This window comes from Salvia miltiorrhiza, chromosome 1 (genome assembly GCF_028751815.1).
Source record: "Salvia miltiorrhiza cultivar Shanhuang (shh) chromosome 1, IMPLAD_Smil_shh, whole genome shotgun sequence".
NCBI lineage: Eukaryota > Viridiplantae > Streptophyta > Magnoliopsida > Lamiales > Lamiaceae > Salvia > Salvia miltiorrhiza.
The window spans coordinates 46,869,639-46,887,592 of NC_080387.1; the positions used below are offsets into that span (position 1 = coordinate 46,869,639).

General features: G+C 31.5%; 2 protein-coding genes across 5 annotated transcripts; both read right to left on the reverse strand.

Moving 5' to 3' along the window:
• Positions 1-4,074: 4,074 nt before the first annotated feature.
• Positions 4,075-6,871, reverse strand: LOC130987388 (uncharacterized). 4 transcript variants are annotated; one of them, XM_057910913.1, is made up of 11 exons: positions 6,729-6,871; positions 6,302-6,375; positions 6,157-6,215; positions 6,007-6,067; positions 5,867-5,903; positions 5,421-5,507; positions 5,301-5,338; positions 5,155-5,215; positions 4,931-5,022; positions 4,607-4,840; positions 4,075-4,424 (listed from the first exon to the last, which is right to left on the reverse strand). In XM_057910913.1, the coding sequence occupies exons 2-11, from the start codon at positions 6,347-6,349 to the stop codon at positions 4,275-4,277; spliced, it is 867 nt and encodes a 288-aa protein (XP_057766896.1). In that variant the 5' UTR covers positions 6,350-6,375; positions 6,729-6,871; the 3' UTR covers positions 4,075-4,274. The 4 variants fall into 4 exon arrangements, with proteins under 4 accessions (XP_057766896.1, XP_057766902.1, XP_057766888.1 ...); XM_057910919.1 differs by having other exon boundaries at positions 4,607-4,804; positions 6,729-6,864; XM_057910905.1 differs by lacking the exon at positions 6,729-6,871 and adding an exon at positions 6,460-6,652.
• A 1,238-nt stretch (positions 6,872-8,109) lies between these two features.
• LOC130987409 (mediator of RNA polymerase II transcription subunit 20a-like) lies at positions 8,110-10,465 on the reverse strand. Its single transcript, XM_057910937.1, has 5 exons — positions 10,330-10,465; positions 10,065-10,207; positions 9,661-9,839; positions 9,402-9,491; positions 8,110-8,454 (listed from the first exon to the last, which is right to left on the reverse strand). Exons 1-5 carry the CDS (start codon positions 10,341-10,343, stop codon positions 8,212-8,214), a joined length of 669 nt encoding a protein of 222 aa, XP_057766920.1. The 5' UTR covers positions 10,344-10,465; the 3' UTR covers positions 8,110-8,211.
• Positions 10,466-17,954: the final 7,489 nt, after the last annotated feature.

Sequence of the window (17,954 nt, forward strand, 5' to 3'; positions counted from 1 at the left end):
ATTGCACCCTTTTAAAGATTGATTGATATTAACAACTAATAACCAAACATTAAGAAAAAAAGTCTACAAGTAACAACCCCATAGCATAGCACACCTACATCTCCTTTCGGTCTTGAATACATAATTATGTACAGGGAGTGATTAGGTTATAAATTTATTTTAAATAGGAACTACGAATTGTGAAATTATGATGAAATCGTATGGTTTTGAGAACTATCACACCCGTATTATATTATAAAACTATAGACTATAGTGTATGGAATGTTAAGATTGTATAGGAAAATTGATAATTAAAAAATTAATTAGAATATAGCAATAAAACAATGTAGTCTGAGAATCATGTCACCTTATTACCACATATTCATAAAATCATATAAAATTATAGGGAAATTAACTGCAAAGTATAATTGTACAATTAAGCACTTTAGGCCCTGTTTGATAGCCGTATAGAGCATAGTTGGGCTATTAATATTTCACTTATCCACCATTTGATAGCCTTTTTAAGCAACAGCGAAAGCCCGTTAAAAATAAAGGCCCGCATTAAAAATCACTGTTTCTTCTCGCTTATGGAACGAGCGTCGACCCCATTTTTGTTTACACCATTGCTACAGTAAAATGATACTCCCTCCATCCACGAAATGAGTACTCATTTGTGGACGGCACGGGTTTTAAGAAATGTATTGAGTGTAGTGTGAATAGAATAAGGGTCCCACCTTTTTGAGTGTATTAATTAAAGAGTTTTGTGGGGTACACTTGCCAAAAAGGGAAATGGGTACTCATTTCGTGGACGGACGAAAAAGGAAATATGGGTACTCATTTCGTGGACGGAGGAAGTACTACTTTTTTCTCTAACCATTTTGCCCTTCAAAAAATTCGAACTGCATCTTGTAAAATTTCAATTCGCGCTTCAAGCTCAGATTTGGTCTGACTCCATCACAAATTGGTGCTCTCATCATCGGCGAATTGAAAGCAAGGTAAAATACAATACTTGTGATTTTTTGTAGTCGCGTCTGTGAAGGTTAAGCAGCATCACTTTTGATTCTCCATAGTTGTTAGGGCTTTTTTCTTCATCATTTGAGCCCGGGATGCATTTGACCGGCTGAAATCCAAGATCGAGTGTTTCTATGTAGATCTTTGTTGCTTGTTACTAAAGTTTCGATTTTGGGGAAAAACTTCTGAAACAATTTCTTTTCTTTTTTTGTTTGTCTTCAATCAATTTATGAATCAATCTTGTCATTCAATTTCCGTCTTTATTTTCTGCTTTCCCAGTTGCAGCGAGGCCTGAGTATCTAATAATTCTTCCTTTTTTCTGTTTACATTTTCTCAAAAAACCTATTTCTATGTTATGAAGATAGGAAAACGTAGCTTCTTTGTTGATATAGATAGGTTTTTTTGCGTCTACTTAGCAGATGCATATTTTATAGTTAATATAGAAAAAAATCAATTTCAGGCAGTTGAGGATTGATCTATTGTTTGTAATCATCGATTTACAGGGAAGAAAAAGAGGTTTGGGTGCAATAGAGAGTTGCACTGACACATCTGCTTCAATTTGAAGATCTGGGAAACGAACAAGGGAGATTGAGGAAGCGGGCTGCGGATTGTGCCTTTTCAGCCTTGAGGTACTATTCGCACTTGTTATGGTTAACGATTTCAGCATTGTTTTCGTGTGGTAATTAATCTCCCCATATATCTCTTTGCTCGTATGGCATGCTAAATGATTTTATGATGTCATTTTGCAAGTGCTTTACTATTATTTTTTATGACAGACAGATATATAGAACGATTGATTACAAGTGTTGTACTTTGCAAGTGCTTTACTTTTTATTTTTGATTTTGCAAGTGCTCTATTTCTTGTAATGCAGCAACCTAATTGATGTAATACTAGTTCGTGTTAATTCAACATGTCGATCGATGAGAATAATATCGTCTGTCTGTACTTGTTGATGGAGGAGATGTCCCAACAACGTTTGTTTTTTTATGTTGATAGCTTATGTTATTATAGTTAGGATGAGGTTACGTAAACGAAAAAGAGGTGCTAATGCAGTAGGATTTGGTTATATTGAACGCATCCCTGATCAGGTCAAGCATATGAATAGACTTGTAGGTGTTAGTGACGTAGATTGCATTGCAAACTTACGAATGGATCGCAACACTTTCGGTAGGTTATGTATTCTATTGCGCGAATTAGGGGGGCTAACTCATGGGCGGTATGTTAGCGTCGAAGAACAAGTTGCAATGTTCTTAACAACCCTAGCACACCATAAAAAAAACAGGGTAGTTAGGTTTGATTTTTGGAGGTCGGGGCAAACCGTTTCCAAATTTGTGCATCTTGTTTTAAAGGCTGTTTTGAAACTACATGTGATCTTGTTGGTGAAACCTGAAGCGGTACCGGAGAACTGCCAAGACAACCGATGACGGTGGTTTAAGGTAACTAATTTCCTACTATCTTTTCTAATTCTATATAGACTTATCACCTGCATATTTTCCAATTACTATGCTTGGTGTAAACATGATTTACTTATTTAATAACATACTTTTTTTGCACATTTCTCGTAGGGTTGTTTGGGTGCTCTCGACAGTACATATAAATGTAATGGTACGAAATGTTGACAGATCGAGATATCGAACACGGAAAGGGCAAATCTCAACAAACACGATAGCAGTTTGCGACCGTAACATGAAATTTCCTTATGTTTTGCCCGGGTGGGAAGGTTCAGTAGCTGATTCGAGGGTTTTGCGCGACGCTCTCACACGTGTGAATGGCTTCAGGGTCCCTAAGGGTATGTACTCTATGTATATTTCTAACTTGTCCTACTCAACTCATTATTCTGTGAGCTGCTCGCATTACATGTAAACTTTAATGCAGGAAATTATTACTTATGCGACAACGGGTATGCCAACTCTGAAGGTATACGATACCATTCTCTCCATCTCACTTCACATGTCTTATTTTTCTGACACGGTTATTTTAAAAAAAAATAATTAAATTATTAAGTATTGTTGTGTAGAATTGAAAAGGTGATGTGGATCCCAAGAATTCTTACTTTTTGAGAATTATTCTTTTCATAAAAGAAAACAAAACATTTAAAATGAGACAGCCCAAAAAGAAAACCAAGACACTTGAAGTGTGACGAAGGTAATAGAAAGCACCCATCAACGGATGCTCGTGGCAGTCGACACTCCTCGCTAGGCCTCAACACTTGACCTCATCTTTTAAGTGTTATAACAATAATATAAACTTGAAAATTATGTCGCAATTATATTATATTTACATTACTAATACGCCTTTCACGTGCTACGATATGTTTATTTATTTTAAACAAATTTAATTATGTCAAAATGTCATTATTTATGAGTTAGATTATTAGCAACGAAAAAATTATGTTAATTTAAATATTAGTATTTGATTTAAAATAATATAGTAATAAAATATCTAATATTATCATATTAAAATAAAATATTAATTTATTCTTTTAGCATCACATTTATAATTTATAACGTAAAATAATTTCTTGTCGAATTTCGACGGGTTACGCACTAGTAATAATTATAGTCTACTAATAAAATATTGGAAATTTAATTGACATGATAATATGAAGGGATAATGGCCTATAAATTCTCAAACTTTGCCCACTTTCTTATTTTACACCCATATTTCAAATTCTGCTTATAAATACTTAAACTTTATTAATTATTTGATTTTGCACCCGACGACGAATTACTCTCAAACCATTGCGTGTTGGACATTTTCACGTCTAAAGAGATTTCATGCTTGCACAACCTGAGGAAAGAATAATTTCCATGTCGAGAAAGATTTGAAAGAGACATCATTTAACTATTTTAAGACACGTGTGGCTACATCAAATGTAGTTTAGGGGTGATTCGTCATCGGGTGCAAAATCAGATAATCAACAAAGTTTAAGTATTTATACGTAAAATTTAAAGTATGGATACAAAATGAGAAAATTGGTAAAGTTTGAAAATTTACAAGCCATTACCCCTAATACATCAATCCAAAATATTCCAATATCATAAACATAAGAATGTGTAATAACTTACTTTTGCAAAGGTGCATGTACAAAATAAGGTGATATTTCATCAAGAAAGCGCTTTAGTTTCATAAAAAAATTCAAAACAAAAATATTCAAGTGCATTTGTTTTTTTTTTTTTTTCCTTCTAGAAATAAATTTAACAGATGACACAAAATTTAACTCATATCTGCTCATATTTATGCCTGAGAGTCCTTATATATACTCTTGCAAGCAAAAGAATGATCATAACTCAGCCATAGCTTCTAGCATGCTGTCTATGTCGGGGGTTGCGACTGCACGCTTGGTCAGTTCCCCAAAGTTGCAACAATGTTTCCTCTCAGTGTTGATGGCAACAACATCTTGAGCAAACATGCAGTTCAGTCCTGCAGATACCTGCATACGCGCTCCCCATTAAGGTAATCTTGCACACACATTCTCAAACATTTTCAGGTGTTTTAACAGTTAGTTATAGATTGAATAGTAATAAAAATAATGTTCTCATGCAAATTCTCTTTTCATTATTTGGCCATTCTCAAAACCAATAGCTTTGCAAAACCATAGCTGTGCATACTTACGTCGTATATTGCATCGCCAATCTTCAACTTCACAGCACCACTCTTATATACCAACATTTTCCCAATCAATCCTTCTGGTAGTGAATCCAATTTACAGAGGTTTTGAGATTTGCCTCGACCCGCTAAGGGGTTCACGTCCTTGGGTTCCGGGACTTTTGAATCAGCTGACCGTGCAATTGCGGGCAACATCTCTGGCAACTGAAGGAAGAACATGTTATTCTCCTGACCTTCATCCTGCCAACAATATCATTGAGATCTCAACCCAATTTCAAGTATTGAGGTGTGTGCTTTTCAGATTCATGATCATCATACAAGAATACCGACCAATAGACCAAGTTCTTGAGCTGCATTTGTTGCAAGTTCTTCAGATTCAGGTCTCTCCTGATCTTCATCAAATTCTTCTTTATCGAGAAGTTCTACAAGTAGAGAAGAAACTTTTCAAGTGACTCAAAACTGTAATATATAGGTACAACAACGATATATACATATTGTATGTATATGAGATTGAATCAGTTGTCTCTATCATATCAGCAGGTACATTTCCATACCTGGATTTCCTGCATAAGGCCTTCTCACAGGTAGTGTTACTGGATAATACGTGTAGTAATCCTGTAGAAAGGATCAAAGAAGCTCAAGAACATCTGTAGACACATAATCAACATTGAACAAGAGGGTTTGTTCACATATTGCTTACCCACGGTTCCTTATATTCTTTTGCCACTTTGGCAACCCCTGTCATGTGAAACACTATTGTTAAATGGTAGCAGCCCACATACGTCATAATGCACAAAATACAAGTTTTAAAACGACTTGCCATCAGAAGATGCGTTATTGGCAGGACGATATGACTTGATGTTTCCAGATGATCCTCCAATACCAAATGCAACTTGAGCAAGCGTAACTGGAATGAAGAAGACAATATGAATATAAGCAATACTCGGCATAAAATGCTTATGAGAACAAGTTCCATTGCTGATCACTCATCTCTGGAAATATAAGATGATCAACAATCTACCAACTTTATGTTGCCTTTACAATAAGAGCAAATTTTTCTACAATTTCAAATATGAGACAGTCAAAGATCCACCAAAACAGTGATAGGAAGTGCAAAAAGATTTAAGTGAAACAGAGAACATATCACAAAAAGCTAATGGTTCTGAAGCATCACAATCAATGTTTCAATACAGCCACATTAAACAATATAAAGAGCATATATATATATATATATAACCAGACAATGAGACCTAAAGAGATGATTACCTTTCTTTTCAGTCTTCGGCCTCCCTGAAGATGTTTCCTACAACAAAATAAATCATACTTCATAAGTAAACAAGGGTTGCACCAAAATAGTCTACCATCTACAGAGTTCACCATAAAAAAATAGTGAAAGTTGGGAATACATGAAAGCGGCGTAGAAGATGCTCTGCCTTCGCCTCATCAATGTCATCTTCTTCTTTCTCGCTGAACCAAATAATAGAAATCACCTAAAGAGGTTAAAATTGAGCCATACTAATCAAAATATTCAAGAGAGTGTAGATTAAGACGATTACGCTTTAGGGAGGACTTCTTTTTTAACTCTCTTGGGAGGAGCTTTTGGTTTAAATTTCACCTAAGAAATGCCAATCAAATCGAGGTTTATTTAATGATCACTAATTGCAACAAACGGAAACGATAACATTACATCGATGCTCGTACCTTCCTTGGCGCATTGCCGGTGGAGCCAGCCAACGGATCAGGATCCATGATGCTTACAACTTGGGTCGACTATTCTGAAATAAGATTAAGTAAATAAAAAATCAATCAAATATACATACATGAACAATGCCTAATACGGCACCACACCAACACCATACATGCACAAACCAAACTGCAGTGCCCTGAGAAAGTGATCGCAGAAATCACAGAATCAGAGCAAGGGGTTGATGATGTTGGATTAGTGTGTTTGGAAAAGGTGGGCGGCCGAGTGTTAGGGTTTAAGAGGTTTTTAAACACAACAAGAATGTTGTGTACGTGGGATGTCGGTTAGCACGACCGTTTATTCCTAATTAACTTCTCACGTGCATCAAAACAGGGCAATAAATCGATCAAGCAAAAGGTTGAAATTTTAAAAAAAAAATCTTACGAAGTAGCGCCGGAAACTTTCAACCGGGAAGGGCGGCAGGCCGGAGGCTGCGCGTCGCCGTCGGCTTGGGGGTTTCAGCAAAGCGGCGCTCTTATGTCCATAGTCACTAACTACTAACTAGGGTGTTTGATTATGTTTATCTTACTTTATTATTCTAATACTAGTAATAATTTTATTATTTTAAGATTGTTGTTATGACTATAAGGGGCCGTTTGATTTGCAGTTTAGGATTGATTAGGATTAAAATTATCTTGAGAAATTAGTGTGGATTTATATTATTTCATGGGTGTTTGATATCATGGCTACTTAATCCTATATTATGTTTGATATTCATAGGATTATGTTGGATTATATTATCTAATACCAAAACTAGCCTCACATAATTTTAAAAATATATGTGTGTCCACCATTACTTGGGCATTTGCATCGATATGCGTGAGGAAGGGTAGCATAATTTTTATCCAACTTCTCAGTATTAAATTTATCCGAGGGGGGTAGGCGGATTATTAGTATGGGTTAATCCCAAAAAATAGCATGGAGAAGTAGGATTAAGTAGGAGTTGACCATATTAACTGCACATGATATCAAACATCACACTAATCTATATTAATTTAATTTATCCTACCTATAAACCCATATGAAACAGGCCCTAAGAGTAGTAAGAGTATATTATTGTTTGTTGATTTTACAATAATATGTGTTTTCCATTATAATAAAATACAAAATTAACCTTTAAAGAGATTATGCATTTTTTAGGGTAAATTGTAATTTTAATTTGGCATCTTCAATTTCACTAAGTGAAATTGAATATGATGGGTGCAAATTTAGATAATGTACATTATTTCTTATAGTAATTACTTTTTATGGAATTTTAGTTGAATCATATACAAATTCAAATTTGCAGACGAATTTTGTATTAGTGGGCTCTTTATTACCAAGTCTTTTGTATGAGTTCTCTTTATTTAAAATAGCTATTGATCCGATTATATTTTTTAATACAATTATTTATATCAACAATATTGGGTATGATTTTATTTTATACTCCCCCCATCTCATTAAATATAGCTCACGTGTAAATTGGTTATAAATAATAAGACTCATAATTTTTCAATAATTAAATATTAACTTTTATAAAAATGAGTTATCTTTAATAGAACGATCCAAAATGAAAAGTAAACAATTTTTAATAGACCTGAAGGAATACTATATAATGTTATTATATTTTTATTCCGTGCATAGGTATAATACTAGTTAAAACGGAAACCGGCTTCAGAAAGTTGTCATGTAAGCACTTAAGTGAGGAACTGCTTTCCTCTTGTCAATTTTAATTTTTTTATGATTTACAACTCATAAAACACCCACATTAGATGACTCAGAGCTATTAATCGAAGGAGAAGTGTATTATCAATTGAATTTCACATAGCCACTAATTGAGGAGTTGCAAATATAGAGGAAACATGGAAAATGGTGAATGTTTGGAAATCTAGTTTCTAGGGGCCTGTACTGACTGAGAAGTTGCTACAATTTGAGCAGTGATATTGGCATACTGGATAGCTGTGTGCTGCATCCCGTACTGATCCGGGAGGCCGTATTCTGCAAAGTTTGGTTCGTTGTGTACAAAATGACCCGGTAACGATCTTTTTGAGAGGGCTTCTTGCCAAAGTTCAAAGAAATCGCCCATGATTTCGCGTGATTTCTCCCACGATGAAATCGGTACATACTCCATCTGCAACAAAAATCACCAGATCCTCAAGCTATGCTTCACCTTCAATAAAATCAAGCACTCCTCATGATAATGGCAGTTATATGCAAGCAGTTCTGGTTCTTCTATCGAATGTAACTTGCTAAGGGTAATCGAAAAGGAGAGAGCTGAAGACTTAGCATAGAGGGAAAAGATAGAAATGCTCAATCTTAAAATGCAGTACTATGAGTTTCCCTTCCAAAATAGAAACTCTTTAGTTCAAGTTAACTTTAGGTTATTAAAGGAACTGCATGCTGAATCTCAAATTTTTTTACCTGAAACTCACCCATTCTGTAATTAGTTTTGACCCCTGTACTAAGAATGTCATTTGAATGAAAAGTAAAAGGGGACATAGATGTTATTACTATTCTCTTTCCTCCATTCAATTCCTCAAACTTTAAAAGTAGAAACGAGAAGCATGTATGCTCCTCATCAGCAATCAACATATCAGAAATAGAGACTCGTGCAATCATGCAGAGACCAATCACAGCATATTGACATCAGTTCTGCTCTAATATATACCACTATTAATGATTTTTAAAGTCAAACTTCTCCAAGAATGCACAACATCTATCACCTTCTTGAGTAGTAGTGTTAAATTTTTGTGATCGGGGCAAAGTTCCTGGGTGATAACAAACTCTGACGAGTATGGATATTCCATGAGTTTTTTGTTTTAATTTTTAACTTCATAATGGTTTTGAACTAACTGCATCCTTCAATAGGCTAAGGCAGGAGTTACTTTGCCTAGGTGTAACTAACCTCTTGTTTCATCTTGTTTTCATTACATTCTATTCAACTGAAATTTGCAAACAAATAACTGCACAGTACTAGAATCCCAGTGGTCTATAATCATACAACCTAGATCTATTACAGGTCGTGTAAACATATAAATTTAAATTAGGCTAAAAAGGTTCTACAAGAGAGCCAATTACCTCCATAACTATGCCCCTCAAATTCTCCGAGTTCATTGGGACAACCTTCCCTACTCGCAACTGAAAGTCGCCAAGTTGATATTGGTTTCCCTGCACTAATTTAAACATTCATTGAACAACTAATATAAAAGGAAACATGAATTTTGCTTTCAGTTCTTCCCATTTCTCAAGCTTCAGCTCAACTCAACTGAGAAGACAAAAGTTTATGAACCAATAAATATATAAACAGAACAACAGGCATATCTACAAAACCACTAACCTCAAAATTAAGAGCAACTCGTGTTTTATAAGATTGTAGTTTCTCCATTATCATCTGAATACTCGACTCCGCCTCCACTACAAGACGCTGCCCTCTAATTACTAAGAAATATTTGCCGGGCTGCTCCGCAAGCGAAATCCCCACAAAATCACGAGGAAAGTCATTCGCAATAGCTTGTTCTTCAGCATCACCATAGAAAAATAAAGTAAATAATTTTTAGGGATTAGGGTTTAAGGAAGTAAAAGGACGTTTAATTCAGTGAATAAATTGCAGATCGAACCGCGACAACACCAAATTCGACTAACTGTAGAGCTTAAAACACTTAAAATACAACAAATAGTGCTCGAAATTGGACGTCGGAACCTATAACGAAATAGAATGCGCACTAAAAGTGAGTGAGATACCTCTGACCATGGCTTTGTAGAAACTGAGAGTGGTTTTCCAGCGCCCTTCTTTAACGCCATTGATGCTCTCAGCGCACTGAGACACTTCTGAGAGGATTTGGGTGTTCACCGTCGTGCCCGGGTTGGGCTGCCAGTGCAAAATCCTGCACGAATCAACACTTCGTTACGCAGTTATACGCAGATTCGTTTACAATTAAATCGAATTCGAGCAACAGAAAACGGGGATTAAGGCTCCTAATAAGTAATATTTCCATTCCCGATTTACCATTTGATGGGCATAGTGTCGACGAATCGAAGCTCGTTGAAGGGTGAATAAATTTGAAAATCCTGAAATACTCCAGCAACGCAATTCTTTATATATATATATATGGTTGCATTCCTCAAGAACACACGCCTATATAGAGTCCTTAGTCTCAATTTTGTTCGTTAGATAGTAATCAATCAATGGTCCAGATTATAAGACGTATTAATTATTTTAATACATTTTAATTTTGATTTTAATGAATTTTATATTCGCAGGGTTAAAAAAGTAAAATTATTATGAATGTATATTGGAAACCAATATAGTATCCCACTAATCACGCATCTACCGAATCTATATGTTTTTTTTTAGAACAACCGAATCTATATGTTATTTTCGTTCGTTGATTGATTTGCAGTATAGATATTTCGTTCATTTTGATACCCCTTATATCGCCGATCAGTTCTTTAAAATCACTAATCCCTCTAAACCCATTGTGTTTTCGAAAACGCAGTGAATCGCATAAAAATCATTAGTTATAAACTCAAGGTTAGTGACTTTCATAGACGATGAAAACAGAAATCTCAATTAAAAAAATCCAAATCTTGTTCACTTGTCATCCTTTTGTTCATTGCTTGGTATGTAATGCTTTCAATGTTTGCTTATGTTATTACAGTGAAATTTTTTTTCCTATAAGAAATAAGTTATACCAAAAAAATGTCCAACATTTTGTATTATTTGAAATCGTGATCCGTCTTAGGTTTTATACATTCAAATATTTTTGACATGCATTATATAGGTTATGAACGACAGAACCCATGTTCATTAAATTTTTAGATTCATTTGTAGTTTAACATGCATTATAAAGGTTATGAACGATAGAACGCATGTTCGTTAATTTTTTGAAGATGAACATTCAAATATTCCAAACGTATTATATCATTAGTTTGAAGATGAACATTTTATGTCCTAAACTTTACCTTTTATATTTCCGAACTCGACCACCAAAAATATTGAAACCGACAGAATCTCATGAATGATTAAATAAGTATGGTGTTGGGTTCGACGCATAAATTTTTCATACAAGTTCCAAGAATGAAAGTATATAGACAAATAATATTTCATACATTTAGTTTTAAAATAAGTGAATACCTTTAACCGTTGAGCCGTTGAGGAGATTTACATTGGTTCAATATATATGGTGGTTGGGTTCGACGCATAAATTTTACACGTTCGACCACTATTTTGCTCATGTTAAGAATACTGATATGGTAAGTTTGGAATATTAAAAATTAATAAAACAAAATTAATTTTCATTTAAAAAGAAAATATAATATGATGTTTATTGACCTAAAAAATATTATAGTTATTATAATATCAACAAGTTTATAAATTATGAATTTCCTATATTTAAGCCCAATCAATTGACATAGTGTATTTTAAGGGTATAGATACAAGATATATTCGAATCATTGATTTTAGAAAGTTCAAATTATGTTATAAAAGTATATAGACAAATATTATTTCATACATTTAGTTTTAAAATAAGTGAATACCTTTAATCGTTCAGGAAATTTACATTGGTTCAATAAGTATGGTGGTTGGGTTCGACGCATATTTTTGACAAGTTCGACCACTAGTATGCTCATGTTTTGGATACTTCTATGATAAGTTTGGAATATTTAAAATTAAGGGAATTAATTAATTTTCATTTTAAAAGTAAATATAATATGATGTTTTTGGACATTTAAAATATTATATATATTATAATATCAGCAAGGTTATAAATTATGAATTTCCTATATCCAAGTCCAAGCAACTGATATAGTTTATTTTAATAAAGTTATTGATAACTACAAGTTCCAAAAATGAAAGTATATAGACAAATATTATTTCATACAATTAGTTTTAAAATAAGTGAATACATTTAATCGTTCAGGAGATTTACGTTGGTTCAATAAGTATGGTGGTTGGGTTCGACGCATATTTTGACAAGTTCGACCACTACAATGCTCATGTTCGGGATACTTATATGATGAGTTTGGAATATTTAAAATTAAGATAATTAATTAATTTCATATTAAAAGTAAATATAATATGATGTTTATGGACATTTAAAATATTATATATATTATAATATCAGCAATGTTATAAATTATGAATTTCCTATATCCAAGTCCAAGCAACTGAGATAGTTTATTTTAATAAAGTTTTGATAACTAAGAGTTCCAAGAATGAAAGTATATAGACAAATAATATTTCATACATTTAGATTTAAAATAAGTAAATACCTTTAATCATTCAGGAAATTTACGTTAGTTCAATATGTATGGTGGTTGGGTTCGACTCATAAATTTACAAGTTCGATCAATCTTATATATGCTCATGTTCGGGATACTGATATAGTAAGTTTGGAATATTAAAAATAAAGATAATAAAATTAATTTTCATTTAAAAAGAAAATATAATATGATGTGTATGGAAATTTAAAATATTATATATATTATAATATCAGAAAGGTTATAAATTATGAATTTCCTATATTCAAGTCCAAGAAATTGAAATAGTGTATTTTAATAAAGTTATTGATAACTACAAGTTCCAAGAATAAAAGTATATAGACAAATAATATTTCATACATTTAGTTTTAAAATAAGTGAATACCTTTAACCGTTGATAAGGAGATTTACATTGGTTCAATATGTATGGTGGTTGGGTTCGACGCATAAATTTTACACGTTCGACCACTATTTTGCTCATGTTCGGGATACTAATATGGCAAGTTTGGAATATTAAAATTAATAAAACAAAATTAATTTTCTTTAAAAAGAAAATATAATATGATGTTTATTGACCTTAAAAATATTATAGTTATTATAATATCAACAAGTTTATAAATTATGAATTTCCTATATTTAAGCCCAATCAATTGATATAGTTTATTTTAATAAAGTTATTGATAACTACAAGTTCCAAGAATGAAAGTATATAGACAAATGATATTTCATACATTTAGATTTAAAATAAGTAAATACCTTTAATCGTTCAGGAGATTTCTTATGGTTCAATATGTATGGTGGTTGGGTTCGACGCATAAATTTACAAGTTCGACCACTAGTTTGCTCATGTTCGGGATATTTATATGATAAGCTTGGAATATTTAAAATTAAGAGAATTAATTAATTTTCATTTTAAAAGTAAATATAATATGATGTTTATGGACATTTAAAATATTATATATATTATAATATCAGCAAGGTTATAAATTATGAATTTCCTATATCCAAGTCCAAGCAACTGATATAGTTTATTTTAATAAAGTTATTGATAACTACAAGTTCCATAAAATACACTATATAGACAAATAATATTTCATACATTTATATTTAAAATAAGTAAATACCTTTAATCATTCAGGATATTTACGTTGGTTCAATATGTATGGTGGTTGGGTTCGACGCATAAATTTACAAGGTCGATCAATCTTATGCTCATGTTCGGGATACTGATATGGTAAGTTTGGAATATTAAAGATAATAAAATTAATTTTCATTTAAAATGAAAATATAATAAAGTTATTGTCCTTAAAAATATTATCGTTATTATAATATCAGCAAGGTTATAAATTATGAATTTCCTAGCTTTAAGCACAAGCAACTGATGTAGTTTACTTTAATAAAGTTATTGATAACTACAAGTTCCAAGAATGAAAGTATATAGACAAATAATATTTCATACATTTAGTTTTAAAATAAGTGAATACCTTTAATCGTTCAGGAGATTTACGTTGGTTCAATAAGTATGGTGGTTGGGTTCGATGCATATTTTTTATAAGTTCGGCCACTATTATGCTCATGTTCGGGATACTGATTTGATAAGTGTACAATGAAAAATTCATTTGACAAACATACTAAATATAGTAATTATGTTTGCCACGACATTATTATGTATACAATGAATATTTGTTGTCGAACGTTTCATATATAAATTTATATTCGGTACATCTACATTTCACGTGCATTTAAAAATAAAACATGTTCGGCCCATTTTTAATCAATAATATGACACTTAAGTACAAAATATATTGAAGAAACATAGTAGAGGTAGTAATATGGACGCAGTGTTCTATGCAAATATCTTGATTTAAACAAAAGGCCAAAGTTCTATAAAAACACAATGCCAAAGTTCTATAGCCAGAGTAAGGAGACGGCAACTCAGCCGCTGATCTTATCTAATCTAATAGTCAACTTTCGTTCGTTCAACGTTCAATGCGGCATTTTATTTAACATGCACAGCCATCGAACCCCCAATCCCCAAACGTTCAACAATTTATTTGTATGCTCAACAGCATCAAATGCCATGTCCAATGTTTATGATTTTTTTGTATAAAAACTGTTTCTGTACATCGAATAATAAAAAAACAATCATTTAGAATCATTTACATACTTAAGTATTGTAACATCTACGAGTATGTGTTCGGACCATGTGAAACGATGTTCAATAAAAAAATATTTCATCCACAATTCACGTGCATTCAACAATGAAACATGTTCGACCCAGTTGAATTCTATAAAATGAAACTTAATTAGATAATCTATTTGAAGTAATAATTATATAATGTTTTTTTGGTAATTTATATTTGTAGTCTTCTACTATGTCTAATATTAAGTATTTTTGGCAGGCAATTTGATGTTCAATGAACCTGAATAAATACAAAAAAATTATATTCATCTAACACTAATCAGTAATTGATATTAAAAAAGATAAATGATGTCAATATTATAATATTTTGGGTTTAAAATATATTAACAAACATATATTATCCACTATCTCTTTGGAATATACATAGTCCGCTAGAAACAATTTATTTGCTTAATTCCCTTTCGTTAATCATTTGTTTAATATTCATCTGACCCCCGTTTGTTACTTACCGTAGATATTTATAATCAATTATATTGGCATACATTATTATACATATATTTATGTTATTTCATTTAGACACGCAATCAGGGTAGGCACTTCTACATCTTTTGATTATAATTAATATTATTAATTAACTATCAAATCTGAGTAGCGATATAAAAGATTATAGAATCCCTAAATTATGGGTCGTCAACAAATTAATTCGAATGTGTCATATGCTATTATCATGGTAAGTTACGGTTACAAATCTATGAAAATACTAAGTTAACCTTATGCAAATATATATACGCATAAAATCACTCTAATTCACCACCGTCAGATCCAACGAAATAAACGAACAAGATTATGACTCTAGACTTTGCAAATATTTATGTTCTTGTTGAACTCTACCATATATATATATATATATATAGGGAAAAGTTCTATTGAGAATTGTATATGTTTTGAGAATTGAGAATTAATCTCAAGCCTTGATTTGTACAAATCCAACGGCCCCCATTTTTTGCTGATTTGATACGTTTTTTTAATGCAAAAGGTTATTAAAGTAAATCACATTATATTCTAACGGTTGGTTCACTATAATTATGCAAAGTCAAACATGTTTATTATTGGCAAATATACCATTCTTGAATTTTTTTTTTTCAGGATATATTGATATTATTCTTGAAATTCGATTTTAATCAATTAGTCTTCGATCATTGTAATTTGTGAAATGTATTGCTTGTAAAATTCAGAACATATTTATTATAATCTTGAAATTAAAATATTTTTTTGATATTGAAATTATTTTAAATTACATCTGTATTCATTTATTTTATTTTATTTTGTATATTTTTCAATTTTTTAGATGTTCTTTTAAACTAATGGTTCATTAACTGTGATGAACAATTTTTACAATTTGTCGAATGTAATTTATTGGCAAATATGTCGCGAAATTTATAATTGTTGAACATATAAATAATTTTGATGAACAAATCAATAATTTTGATATGTTCATCAAAAGTAGATACGTATGTTCATCAAAATTAAATATGTATGTTCAGCAAAAGTTCATCAAAATTAAATATGTATGTTCAACAAAAGTTCATCAAAATTAAATATGTATGTTCAACAAAGTTCATCAAAATTAAATACGTATGTTCAGCAAAAGTTCATCAAAATTAAAAACGTATGTTCAACAAAAATTCATCAAAATAAATTTTGAACATATATATAATTTTGATGATCAAATCAATAATTTTGAAAAGTTCATCAAAATTTAATACGTATGTTCATTAAAATTATGGACTCATTCATCAAAATTATTTATATGTTCAACGACTCTCAATTTTGCAAAATAGAATTTTATTTTAGACTACGATAAACCAAGAATGCTATTTGAAAAAATTAAAAAAGCTATATATTGATTCTCCAAAAAAATAAAAATAAACAATATGCCTTAAATGTAGGGATTAGGGGGTTGACCGAAAATGTGCTAATTACATTGGTGCCCATTTACATAATTTTCGGCCAGTTTATAGTTATTCATGGGTGAGAGAAATTCATCAAAATGTTTAATCATAGTCGTTGATTTATGGTATATCTAAGGTGGATATTAATTCTTAATTCTTACATAAATGACAATTCTCAATAGATACTAACCATATATATATATATATATATATATATATATATATATATATATTGCAAGAAATGAGAATTTGTAATAGAACATCTTATCATGGAAAATGAGATATTTGTAAGGGGACGGAGCGAAGATTTTAATTAAATAAAAAAAATTAAAGGTCGCGCCATCCAAGACTTTTGACCTTAGACATTAACCCCTTATCGCTTGGCCAACATACGCACACAATGTCATGCCTCGACTTTTAATTATGAATTAAAGGCTTAATTTTGATAATTATAATTCTGTAACACCCCGTATCTTTACCTTATTATTAATAGTATCGAGACACTATTATGAATACTGAGATATTGGCATTAGCTTATAAAGGACAAGATGAAGTTTCTTATAATAGATTGAGATATGAGTATTCTAGAATTTCGATGATGGAGCTAGTGAGTGAATCACTTTAATAGATTGAGATCAGATAGAGAAGTTGATTGAATTGAGAAGAGGATATAGTTTCTGTTTTCGATTGAGGAAGCATAATTATTGTGTAGATGATTTATAGTGTTAATAATTATGATGATACCTGACTATAAATAGAGTCGGGGTGAGTGAGTAAAGAATCACTAGAGAGATATAGTCAGATTTGTGAGACGAGTAAATTGACATTAGATCTTGACTGATTGCAATGATATATTTTGAGTGAGATTATTTGATTGACTGTTATGTGACCTACTTGATACATGCGTGATTTTGATTGAGTGATTTTGATTTTCCTGGGCATGTTAGCATCCGAGATTAATTTTAAAAATTGTAACGAACGAGATTATTTTTAATCAGAAGTAGTAATGTTATGATTGATATTATAATTTTCTTAACGAAATTTCTCGGAGTTTATTTTTCTGAGATAGATGTTAAGTGGATTTATGTGTGCACTAATTATTATCATTATAATTATTTTGGTCACACAGTTATATGAGATTGATTAATGAGTTTAGTAAGGAACCATTTTTTCTTAATCTATTTTCACTATACATTTTTACTACACATTTTTACTACTCCCATGAATTATTTAACATTAAAGCCTAAAATATTTGATTAACAAGTGGCCAAGTGG